General features: G+C 49.5%; 1 protein-coding gene across 4 annotated transcripts in view; it reads right to left on the bottom strand.

The window, feature by feature from the left end:
• Positions 1 to 8,994, bottom strand: part of ARHGEF12 (Rho guanine nucleotide exchange factor 12) — a 74,339-nt gene extending 65,345 nt beyond the window's left edge. For 2 of the 4 annotated variants that reach the window (XM_021274916.4, XM_021274917.4), the window contains exon 1: positions 7,891 to 8,994. In XM_021274916.4, coding sequence (XP_021130591.3) covers positions 7,891 to 7,922 — 32 coding nt within the window. In that variant the 5' untranslated portion in view covers positions 7,923 to 8,994. The remainder of the gene's footprint in view (positions 1 to 7,890) is intronic. The other 2 variants (XM_072027783.1, XM_072027784.1) reach the window with 1 other exon arrangement.
• Between the last annotated feature and the right edge of the window lie 4,167 nt (positions 8,995 to 13,161).

The following is a 13,161-nucleotide window of genomic DNA, read 5'->3' as shown; positions in this document are numbered from 1 at the left end:
CTTTCAGGCTGTGCATAATAATTTTTCAGAGGGTGGAAAGAGCTGCCTTATCTGCACAGCTCAGAAAACCACATTATTTTCCTCTTTGAGAGCCACGTACCCAAAGAACAAGACTGACTGCCACCAGCACAGCTCAGATACTGCTACGGGGGACTGCTGGCACTGCGAGCAGAGCACACTTTCGGAAGACACCGCAGTACCCTCCTGGAGGAACAGGGGGTAGCCAGGCACCAAACACCTCCCGTCCCCCCCCCAGCAGTCAGCAGGGCTGTGGTCCTGGCACCGTTTGTCATTTTTTTTGCCTTACGCAGCAGGTCCTGGCCCTCTGCTGCTGGCGTGTGCCTTCGGGAGGCAGCGACAGGCAGGAAACCTCCCTCGTATCTGGCCGCTGCCACCACCTCTCCCGTTTCTCTCCCTCTCACTCATTTCCTATTGACTTTCGCATGTCTTACGCTGCAGCTTTTTCCTATTTCCTTTTGCTCTGTGCTCATTATAGCTCCTCTCTCTCGATTCTCTCCTTCTCCCCCTTTTTCCCCGACGCTCTCCCGGTGGCTTTAACCTCCCTCCCAGCTCCTCGTTGTGCCCTCCTGCAGCTGGGCGCATCGGGGGCAGGCGATGGTGCCTCTGTGCCACAGCAGCACCGAGAGGAGCCGCCTCGTCTGATGTGCTGCCAACAAGCTACACCAACAGCCACTATCATAACACGGTACAAAGACTTGCAAGCAGCCATCAGATCCTTCAGGGAGGCTTGCAGGTCGGAGCTTGTATGTTTATGGGAGGGGTGGACTCCCAATCCTGTACCTCTCCTGGAGCAGACTGCAGCTTTATTCAGATGGGTCTCGTCCTCCAGACTGGGAAATGCTTGCGCAGGTCAATTCAGGTCCCACCGAAGCCTTCCAACGCTCCTCCAGCACTGCAGCTCGCTCAGGACTCCAGAAAAGAGCACCTGGCTCTTCCTAGGTTACTGGTTCGTGGTGGGAAGGCAACCGAGCTCTTGGTAACGTGATTGCCTGCGATACCACAAAACCGAGGCTCAGAGTTTACAAATAGAAGCCAAAGCAGCCTCTCACGTCAACGGGATTATTTGTGCTGCTGCTCACGGTTTCCAGGAGGAACAGGACGTGGACAAAAAGACAGGTTTCCACCACCCTTTCTGCAGACTCCTCATATACACTTCATGAGCAGACTGAAATCAATTCAAGCCTTGCCCTGGCAGAAACCCTATTTCTTGTGCCAACTGCACGCAACCCAGACCTCCCATACCCTGGGATGCTCGCCTAAGTTCCTAACATCAACACTTCAACGTCATTGCAGCCAACAAAAGAGGCCCTTTCTGGTCAATTCACGCAGCTCAGCCCATCTTTGGGGCAGCTCTCATCCTAAAAACATGAATTTTTCTGAACTGCTTAGAAGACAGGACCTAAGCACACTCTAGGCCAGCACCTACCGTCAGCAGGACGTTCGACAGCACCCGGCTAACCAACGTGACAACGATTCGGGTGGCTTACAACCCAATTACTGGGAGCACAGGAACTCACATGCTGTGCCTTCGGGTCTTTTCCAGCTCACGTATTCGGCCCCAGCAATGACACCATTCATTTGCTTTTTCCAGCGCCCGGTTTCACGACGTCCCTTACCGACGGGCATCGCAGAGCCCCACAAGCTTCAGCGTTGTCAAAACAAAGCTGAAAATAGCCCCGCAGATAATTTTGAAGCATTTGCCAGCAAATGTAAACAGCATCATTTCTGACTTACCAGACTTCGCAAAGCGGTGCCGCTGTGCGAGGAAGGGTTCCTGCCCATTGGTCTTAAAAGTCAAACAGACAAAACGCTGAAAATACTCAAGAAAAGGATGCAGAATAATAACAAAGCACAAGCGACGCTTAGGAGACTATTTGGGAATGTCACAGCCTGAACATTGTTTGTTTTGTTTATACTATTTATAATTATGCTTACATTTCAACATAAAATAAGGACACTGCTTTTTCCTGTCATTTTAATGTATTTATTTTAATTAAAAAAAAAAAAAAGTAAACCATGTTTCTTCCTGCCTTTTTCTAAATGCGCTGTTCCTATTTTGTACCTTTTCTTGGTATCCTGCCTTTATCCTTCGTACATTCTTGCAGGTTTTTTATCCCTTTTCATTTAACCAGGACCACTGCTACTCCTTCCCTTGTCCTTACGTTGAGACATTATCCACATACAGGCTCCTGACCCTTCGTTTCATCAAGCTGAGACATGAACTAACATTTCTGTTCTTTCCACCTAGTAATTATCCAGAACAGGGCCACAGAACAGAACAGAACACAGGATCACCTAGCTGAAAGCATGCACTCAGGTTTATTTTCTCTTAGTGCTACTGGTGTCTCTTACTGGAGCAAAATCTGGTTTTCTCCAGGTAGGTAAAACATCAGGATTAGAGAGAGTGCAGGAAAAAAAGAGTGCTTATAGGAATATTTGTGCAGCCTTCCAAATGCTCCCAGGAGCATCGCTACCTGCATCTCGGATCACCCAGCCTCCAAACTCCAGGATAATACAGACGGGATGCATCACTGAGCCTCCCACCAACAATTTTCAGGGGGGAGAAAGAGGTATTAAGTGGGAAACCTGGAGGCTAAAGCCCTGAAAGCAAAAACCGAAGCTTATCTTTCAAGCAGCAGAGCCAACATACTTCCCCGGTGACCCAGAAGGACCACCTAGAGGTTTAAGTGGAGAATTCAGTCTCCAGACCAAGGCAAACACTACTTCTTTGAGACACTTTGCATAACCACGCTGCTGGCCAGGGTGGGGGATGGAGGCTGTAACCCCTGAGAGGGAAGCGATGCCACCCAGAACTCGGGGGGAAAAAGAGCTGGTGGCAGAAATCCCCGTGGTTATACACCAAAGCTTCTCAGGAAAGCACTGGGGCAGCAAGAAACACTGAAAATACTCAGCAAACGGCGTTCACACGAAGCACTTTGAGCACAAATTCACCCAGAGACCTGCTTCTTGAAATAACCCGAAAAGATCTTGGGATATAGTTATATGTAAAATAACGGGTACAGGTGTGATCCCTGTTCTCCATCACCTTCAGATGGGCTGCCAAATAATATTCAATGCCTAAATTCAATGCCTCAATCACTGTTTTTACTGTCTGATGTATAAATAGATCTGAGAGCAACCAGGGAGCAGCAGCACCGAGCAGTCTTCCTAGGACCAACAAACTTTTCCCCTAAACGTGCCACGCTCATTAGCACAGGGGTCAGGTTTGCAAAGCTTGGTGTAAGGACACAGACCAACAACACCCACAGAGCTCATCAGTCCTAGGGGAACTGCTCCAAGGTGCCCACTTCTTACCAGGGATCTTTATAGGCCGGCAGCAGACATCACCAAAGCAAACCGTGACCCTGAAGCACTCTGACGTGCAAATGTTTTTCCCAGGAAGAAACGGGGAGGCAGAGGCAGCCCCGGTATCTATCTGCAGAGCTCAGCTCACCAAACCCTTTCTCCAGGCTTTTCCTGCAATCCCCCGTGCCCTCTAGGCTTTCCATAATTAGCTCTGCTAAGTACTGCTGCAGCTAAACGAATCGTGCCCTGACTCCTGCGGATCTGGACAAGATTTTTTTTATAAAGTCTGAAACTGAACTAGCCAACATCTCGGTCCGGTTCCCCATCTGCCCATTTGAAACACTAATAAATGCCATAATAGGAGTTGTGTGCAGGGAGAATTATACAATTGGGCTAACAGATGAAATATCATTCCTGCCTCCACCCAAATAATCACGACGCCCACAGCTCTATTCAAAACTAGAAAATCAAGCTCACCTCAACTTCTGTCTCTAGTAAAAACCCTAATACATTATGCAGCACCAACTGGTAGCGTTCGCTTCTCTCCCAGCCTGTAGTAAACATCACAGCCAGCAGCCCCTTCTGACAGCTTCAGTGAAAAAAAGAAATAAATAAAAAAGGAGGTTACGCACCGATGATGTCAACTGCTGATTTACAAACAGAGTGAAACAGAGGGAAAACAAGAACTTTTTCTGTGATGCCCATTATCAGGGAATCACTGAATGGTTTGGGCTGGGAGGGACCTTAAAGATTACTTAAATGCAACCTGCATGGGCAGGGACACTCACCCCTAAAATCATGCTTTTTAGTCAATAGAAATGGATGTTTCACCGCAGCCTGCTTTCCTTAAATAATCTTACAAACTCCACTAATTAAGAAAGCACACAGTAATAGCACCTAGCTGCTCGGTGGCAGTGAGGTGTGACTTTTTCAGAAGTTCTCACTCTTACCCTGGTGAAGAAAATCTGCTTTCTTCCCCCACCACGGGGTTAAAGGAGCCCCAATTACCAGGGGACTTGCAAACAGCCAAAGACAGCGAAAGTGCATCTCAGCAGATAAGAAACAATTAGGGCCTATTTTAGTACCAAGCGAGGAGCGAATCAGCAATTAAAAGCCTCTCCAGGATAATTATGTGTAAATTCTACCTCTCCTATTTTCCAATCGTAGCAACAGAAACTACAGCAGGGTTATAAATAAAGCTCCTCCGATGGGAACCTCTCTTTTTCAGGTCTCCCAAAAAGACACCCGAGAGCATCCCTGCTTTCGGAGGGCTTCAGCAAGCAGGGAGAAACCTCGGCCGAGTCCTGGAGCCGTGCAGTTGCTTCGCTCTGCAGCGCTTGGACCAGCGACAGGAAGAAAAATAGAGTTAACTGCGAGGCAAAAAATATTAATCGCACACAAATGTTTCTTTAGTGTCATAACAGGATACAGCCCAGTGGTGATCATCCTTCGGCGGCCAACCGGGGCCTGCGAAGGGCTGGGTTTCATCCCAGCTCCGGGACGTCCTTGCGGAGAATAAAAGCCTTATCTCGGCCGGCCATGTGTCGCCTGCCACGCAGAGAGCAACGCCCAGGGCGGCTGCAGAGCTCTGCTGCGAGGCAAGGGGGCACTTTGGGAAGCATCCCCCTGCCCAAATGGCAACGCTGGGTGCTGGGAGTTTGTGTTGTGAAGGAGCCAGCCTGGTGAGAGCAATAACGAAGAAGCCTGAGGACAAAACTCTGTGAATTTGCAGGCTAACAGGCACAGCTCCCTCCTAAATCCTAAACCCAGAGCTGGAGGCACTCGGTCTCACCCACCTGCTCCGGGTCCCTTCACCTGTTTTCCTTCAACCCCAAAGGCAATCTGACCCCCAGCTCAAATACAGGCGCCCACCCAAAATCTCACCACGTTCAGCAAGATAAATGCCACCCCGGGAGGCCTCCGAGGAAACCCAGGAGAGCTCAGAGATGATTAAATTGAGAGGGCGTGAATGTTTACAGACAAGGTGGCAGAGCAGTAAGACTGAGGATGAACTGTGTGATATGGTCCGCTGGGCACCGGCGTTATAAAAAGCAGCTGACAAAGTACAAGAACATCCTGAAAGAAAGAAGGGGAAGTAGATGGCACTGCCTGGGGGTCTGCAGCTCTCACAGCAGCAGCAGAAGCCACCCAGGACACCACGGCTGTCCTGGGATACCCTCTGCTCATGCACGTATTCCTAAATCTCATGTATTCTTAAATCTCAAGTGCTACTTCATAAATTAATCCTTTTTTTTCTGCCTGCACCCTTTGCATGTTTCTCCAAAAGCAGAGAAGCTGACCAGGAAGGGCCTGTGCCAGATGGGCAGCTACTAAAATCTGCTGGGAAAAGGAAGAAAACACCATGAGACAAAAAAAAAAAAGTTCCCAATTAATGAAAATCTCCTTTATCATCCTGGCTAGAGAGCAGCACCAGAAACGGCCGTTCCTCCTCATTCCTCCTCATTTCTGCAGACTTCAGTGCCCTGCATGACCTCATCACCGAAGGGCACGTGAGGGACAGGACAAGTGCTACCTGGACACCAGGAACGCCAAAGAGCTACCAAAACACGCAGGATTTCATTTCATTTTCACCCGATGGGACACAAAAGGAAGTATTTGCTGTCTTAAGCAGCTACGCACACCCAAAAGGCAACTACAGAAAGCTAATATGGAGAAAAACACAGGCCCATGCTGCCCCATTATGCTCCCAATGCCATTTGGCAGAGGCGCGAGCTGAGTTTTTGGGTTTCTTTTCAAGGCAGTTCCCAACTCGGTCGCACTAAGGAAGGTCACCGGGAAATAAGGGGAGCATTAAACACGTCAGATGACTTGTGCCATGAGGATCCAGTGACACCAGGAGCTCGGGGTTTATTTATATTGCACCTGCTTTGCATTCCAAGCCTGAGAGCGGGACCTAAAGAGGCAGCACGGAGGTTTCCTGGGCACAATGGGAACCCAAAGCCTGTCCCCACCAGCCTGCGAGCATTACAAAATCCTCGGCATTAAAAGTCACCTGAACCAAAACCCGAACGGGTCACCGAACGGAAACAGGCGCTTCCACGTAACCAAAAGGAAAAGAAAATGGAGACTTCTCTCTTTTTTTTTTGGTCTCTGCCACAGTTTTAATTTGGCTGTTCCAGTTCAATAATAGGAAGTATTTTGTTTTCACTAACAAGCAAATGTAACTCCCTGTCCTCGTGCTCCCCCTCCCATGCAACACAACTGCTTCTTGGTACCAAAATCCTGCTGTTCCTTCTGGTATCTCACAGCCTGCCTTAAGATACATGCTCTTAAGTACAATGTTCTTGCAAAGCCACTGAAACATCACCTTCTTTTCACTGCCACCGTCTTGCCTGATGTAGAAAAGTGTCCTGCAACTCCAGAATATCTGCAGTGTTCATACACATACACCACAAACAAGAAAAAAAAAAAAGAAATAGTGAATTGAAACAGCAGGCAGCAACAACTTCACCTCCTCTGCTGCTACAAAAATATTACGCAGCTCATCTCAAAGTCTCGCTGCTCTGAGAACAGCACAGAAATAAACACCGCCTCGACGCGGCTCCTCGCTGTCCTGCTCAACCTCTGCAAAAAGGTGTAAAGGTGAGTTACGTCTGCTCTTCTCTGCCCACACCTGGGATCTCCGAGGGCTCTCAGGCACCCAGAAGCATCATCCCTGTCCCTGCCCTGCCTCACCTCCTTTGCCAGAGCTGCTCGCGTTGGTCGTGCAAGGCCCGAGAGGTGAGGCCTTCATCTCACACACATTTGCACCGTAACCACCAAACGCTCACAGAAATGGAAAACTCAATGAAATCCATAATAAAAGAGAACTTGGGTTTGCTCGCTAGCATCAAACCAAGCTGTTTTTCCTTCTCACCAAAACAAATATCTAAAATTCCATCTCCAAAGCACAGAAGGAGTTTCCTACTGGATTTTTTTTTCCCCTCAACGTACAAAACACATTTTTTCACCTGCCTCAGCAGCATCGGAGCAGAAGAATCCCAGCCTGCTAACAAAATGCACGTGGCAGCACCTGCAGGGGAGCCCAGAGGCCCGAGCAGGTATCTCGGGCAGGAAAAATCTGGCTGCTACGGTCGTGCAGCCACCAGCACCATTCCTGCTCGGCGACTGCTCCTCCTGCCCTCACCTGATGTGACCTCCGTGCAAGGCTACGGCGCTTGACCTGCCGAGAAGCAAGCGTGTCCTCCACTCAGCTTTCCAGCTCGAGCCTTCAGCCGTGCCCTAAACTCGTGCTGCTTTTCCTGCTTTGCTTGGCGCAGGAGCGGTTCCCCTGGGTTTTCCTACCAGCACCGCGCCGGCCTGGGAGCCGGGAGCAGAACGAGAAGCCCTGGCAGGTGTGAAAGCAGTTGGACTTGAAATTCTCCAAAGCCAACCCCGGCGCCTTGACAGCCTGCCACCCCAGGGACGTGCTGATCCCGATTCCCAGAAATACGATTTAATCCCCATTTTCTCCTCCCGTCACCGAAGTCAAAGCGCGGAGGACGCGAGTGCCAGGCAGAGCCTAAACTTCATAAAAAAAAACACAACTTATTTCATACTGACCTGTCCGTGATTGTGGACTGTGTGCCACTCATTGGAGCCTTTGGCAAGAAGTCGTATTATCCACTTTACATTTTACTCTTAGTGCAGGAATATTATTGAGGCTCGGCCCCCCACACGCACCGAGGTTCAGGCTCCAGCCTCGCTCCAGAAGAGGCATGCACAGAGAAATTCAGTTCGAGGGCGAGGAAAAAGAAAAAAAAAAAAAAAGGAAAAAAAATAAAGAAAAAAGAAATCCCAAACTCTTCTTGCAGTCACTCAGAATATCCAGACCACGGAAGTGGAGGGGAAGTTGGGGGGGGGGGGAATTGTTTAAGGAAAAAATCCAAAAAAATAATAAGAAAGCTGCTCCCCCAGAGATGGGAAGGGGGGGGGGAAAAGGGTCTGCAGGGCGAGGAAAGCTTCAGGGGAGCTTTCAGGTGCTCCTAGGGCAGGGGGCTTAGCCCCGGGGGGGGGGGGGAGGGAAGGCGGTGCCCCCTCCCCGCCGCTGTTTTTGGGTTGTTTTGTGTTATTTTTTCTTCTCCCCTTCCTTCTATCTCCCGCCGGCTGCCGGTGTCCTGGGGGTCGCCGAGACGAAGCCGGGTGCCATGTCCCCTCGGTGTCCCCTCGGTGTCCCCGTGTCCCCCCCCCCCCGCCCGCCGGCTCGCCCGTTTAGAGGGGAGGGGGGGGCGGGCGGGTGGGAGCCGCTGCCCGGCTGCCTGTCTGTCCGTCAGGCTGTGTCTGTCCGGCTGTCCTCAGGCCCGGGGCTCCATGCCCGGCCTCTCTCTCGCCGCTTGTCCAATAAAACCGGAGAGCGATGAGGAAAGGAAAAAAAAAAAAAAAAACGGAGAAAAGCAAAGGGGGGGGGGGAGCTCGGCTCCGTTCCTGGCCTCTACCCGCGGGGAGGCCTCGGGCACGGCGCGGCGGGGCAAAGTCCTGCTGCGAGGGGAGCTCCTGCTCCTGCTGCCTCCTCCTCTTCCTCCTTCTCCTCCTCTTCCTCCTCCTCCTCCTCCCGGTTCCGGCCCGGCCCCGCTGCTGCCGGGGGGGAGCGGAGCCTCCCCGTGGAGGCCGAAGCGAGCCGGGGCCTCCCCTGGCCTCCTGAGGGGGGGGCTCAGCCTCCGGCCGCAGCGCTCCTCCCCGCCCCTCCGGCCGGATCCTTCCGCCGCCGCTCCGCCCCCCAGGGCCCTCTCCTCCTCCTCTTCCTCCTCCTCCTCTTCCTCCACCTCCTCCTCCTCCTCCTCCTTCATCTCCTCCTCCTCTTTCCAGCCCGGAGCCGGCGATGCGCGGTGTGGAAAATGTGGCACGGGGAGGCGGCGGGGGCAGGAGCTCAGCCCCACAGCCCCTGTGTGCATCCCCCTGTAGCCTTCATCCCCTCACACCCCTCCATCACAGCCTCCACAGCCCCTATGTGCATCCCCCTGTACCCTCCTTCCCCCCGTACCCCTGCACACAACGCGTCTCCTCAGGATTTCTTCTCACAGCTGAGGTGATCAAAACCCCAAAACCGGCGCGATGGATGCCCCCCAGCACGCCTCAGGCCGCTCCTGCTCCCACAGCACTTTGGGTGAGCAGCAGGATAATAAATTATAAATAAATAAATGCAGGATATTTACACAGCAGCACCTCAAGATGCACGGATGGGGCATAGCTCCCACCAGAAACACACCCACGTCGATATTGGCTGTAGCTCCTTGGTGCTTACACCACGTACAACAAATAAATGTTTGGAGCAGCATCTGCATCGATGCCATCAGGGTTTAAACAGCACGGCTTGTTTGGGACACTGCATTTGGGGCAAACTGTGGTAACAGACCAGATGCTGAGCTGGAGGTTCATTACCTAATCCCCAAATCTGTTGCCAACGTGTGGGGATAAATGAGCAGATTTCAGGCAGGCACACTTGTTCTCAAACACCTAGATAAGTGTGTCCATATACCAGAAGCTCGTGAACCTTCCAAGCCACCGAGCCTCGCGTGGCCACGAACTGAAGGCAGTGACCACCAGATGTGAAATGGAGGGGACGGCTCCACGTGGATCCCTGCCCGGCCTCCCAGAGCCAAGAGCTTGGGCAAGGCCCTGGGGTGAGGCTCACGTCAGCCTCTCCTACCAGATGCCAACAAGAGGCCAAAATAGGAATATTATTAGCTAATCCCAGTCATGTCGGCCACCTTCCTTCTTTTTAATTAGCCTTACCTCCACGCACTTCTTCAAAGCCAGGCACTGCACTTGGAAAGAGCCTGGAAAAGAGGTTTTTGGGGAGGGAGGCGCAGACGTGGCAGTAAGCACCATACCTTGCCCCAAGGCGCTCACGGGACCCCGACGTGGAGCTGCTTCCTCGTGCGGAGACGTGAGCCGGGATCAGGAAGCCCGGGGGCTCTTTGATAGCTTGATGAATTTGCTGTTTTGAAGAAGTTCGGCGCAAAGAGGGGAAGTGTGGGATGAAATCATTTTCTAGATGGTACTTGACATAGACACGCAGAGCATTTACGCTTCCTCTTTTGGTTTCCTTTTGGGGAAGATAGAGGCTTGAGAAAAGAAAAAGAGGGGGGTGCGAGTCGTGCACCCACAGCCGCCTCCAACGCTGCAGCAGCGTGCGACACACTGCTTGGTGTTAATGAAGTACCTAAATATCTCTATTTATCTATCTATATTTATCATATATCTCTTTATTGCATTCTTTATTGCACCTTCTCTGCAATAAGTCCCTCCCTGCCTTTATGGCAGGGAACACGCAGTACTGTGCCTTGAGAGAGAGGAAGGCTCTGGGGAGACCTCTTATTTCAGGACAGGCCCAGCATTTGCATATTAGGCCTTGATGCTTTTTTATTACTTTAATCATATTTTATTGGGCGTGACAAAATAATGACAATAACAATTAGCTGGAGGAAATCCTAAAAAAATAAAAAAATAAAGAGTAGGAAAGTAGGAAGCTTCTTCAGCTGCAGTAAAAGGACATAAAACTCAGTGGAGTGACACTGATTAACATTTGCCAAAGAATCTACTCAGTATTGTCAAAAGAAGCATCACATAAAACTCTACCAAAGACAAGAAGGAAGCATAAAACCCTTATAGCATATTGTTCAGTAGATTAACTCTTGCTCATAATGGGCTGCATTCATATTGCTACGCTTAATGCCACAATTAAAAAGAAAAAGCAATAATAAAACAATTCCAAAGTAGACTCTGATACCATAATTGCTTCTCCTTCCTGCACATGATTATTTTTGTGGGGAAGCTGATTGTGTACTGATGTTAATATACATGTCTATTTATGACACTTCTGCTGCCTGGGCAGTTTTACAATGTGAAATCCAGGGGAAAAAAAAAATCGATAAGCAATTACATTGTGCAGTACCAATTAAAATAGATTTCGTTTGGTAGCTCTGAAGTCCTCACTTAGCCTGAATTTACAGCTAGGACTGTCATACAAACGTAGATGTTGGAAGTGGGAGCTGCACATTTAGCTCATCACTCCGTGTCTCTGGGGCCAAGCACCAATGTCCCCCGTCCCCCCAATTGTATTTTTTATAGGGTTCAGAGCAGAGGTAAACAGCTGAAATAATGAGGACCCTGATGTGAAGAATGTCGAGTGCTGTGAGCTATAAATTCCCATTGTGCCTTAAGTAAAGGATGGCACAAAAATCCTTGGAGATGCCTTATACAGGACTCCTGGAAAGACATACCCAAACAGAAAGGCTTCACTGAGGCTTTTTCCCAGACCTCATTTCCCAGCCTGGCACCAGAGGCTCACCCGGGGACCTGATGCCATCTGCTGGAGGATCCTCGTATGGCTGCTCTCATCTGAAACCTTCCTCCGGCATTTTAACAGCCAGGGCCCTCTCACCGCCAAGCTGCTTTTGAAACGAGTCCTGAAACCGGAGTCAGCTTCTGGAGTTTCTGGTGCTCCAGGTGCTGCGCTCTGATCCGGAGTTGCACCACTATGGGCTCAGTCTAAACACAGGTGGGAAAACAGCAAAAGGCAATAGATTTTTAACTCCGTGATGCCAGATGTATCAGGCTTTGCCTTGTCTTCAAATTTTGAGCATCAGTGAATGCAATCATTCTTTTGGGAAAACTTTGTACCACATCTCAGATGGGATAATCAAGCATTAGAGCACCTTACCTGCGAGTGCGAAGGATCCCCTGCAGACCTTAAGTAAAGAATAGATAGCTTTGTAAAACTGCCTGCTGCCACTCAGACATGATGGGCTATTAGCTGAGTTTTGCTGACCTCCATTATAAAAATGAAATGGACAAGGATTCTTCTAACCTTAAGTTATGTATGATTTGAAAGGCGCAGATCATGGAATTCAGCCTCTTGTGCTTTGCTGCTTACAGGTAATCAATTTAAAACCAGTGTCAGAATGCACCAGGGTTTTGTACTGGTATTTAGACTTCAGTTGATAATGCCACAAATTACTAAGGCTCTGGGGGAAAAAAAAAAAAAAAAGAAAAAAAAAAAAAAAAGATTTCAGGGAACTCCTCTCATTTGAGATCCTGCTGAGCCAGCTGAGAAGTTGTGGGGGATTTCCTTAATTGCTGAGATTCTGCTTTTGAGAGAGTGGAATATGTTATGATAGACACTGGATTTCAGACAGTTTATCTGCTTGGCCATCCACTGAATTTTCCAGCTGTTGCTGGGCTGTTCCTCACCAAGTACACTGCGACACGGATGCCACCTGCTTCAGAAGCTGATGCAAAGACTGATCCAACAGCCACTAATGGCCATGCTGATGCACTGCTAATTTGAAAGAAAATATATATTAATAATAATGAATTCGTGCTGCACTCCACATCGCTATGATATTTCAAAGCCTTTTAGTTCACATGCCTTAAAATAGGCCCACGATTCACTGCCTACAGAGACAGGCAGCTTGTTTTGTGTCCAGTTTGCTGGAAATGCTGGAAATGCATACAGGGCTGGTCCATGCTTTTAAGTCACTTGGACACATGCAATACTTTGCTGACTTTGTTGAGATACAGATAGGCTAATCTATCAGGGTTTCCACTGTGACAGCTTATTAAGTGCCTAAACCTGGATAAGCCACATCACAGTAAGCATTTTTATAGCACTAAGCTTTCTTTCCACATCAGCATAAATAAAGCAGCAGCGTGTGTGTTAGGACAAAGCTGCTGTACGTTCTGCCATGGACTCTTCTTGCTGCCTGCTAGAATCAACACCCTCTAATTGGAAAAAAAGAGGTATTTGTTATTAGGGTAAAATCTAAAGAAATAAAGAATGCAATTTCTTACCACATTTGAGGACTATCAGTTACACTGAACAGATGTTCACCT

This window comes from Anas platyrhynchos, chromosome 25, assembly GCF_047663525.1.
Source record: "Anas platyrhynchos isolate ZD024472 breed Pekin duck chromosome 25, IASCAAS_PekinDuck_T2T, whole genome shotgun sequence".
NCBI lineage: Eukaryota > Metazoa > Chordata > Aves > Anseriformes > Anatidae > Anas > Anas platyrhynchos.
Note: the sequence above shows the minus strand (reverse complement) of the source record. Positions and strands in the feature narration are given on the sequence as shown.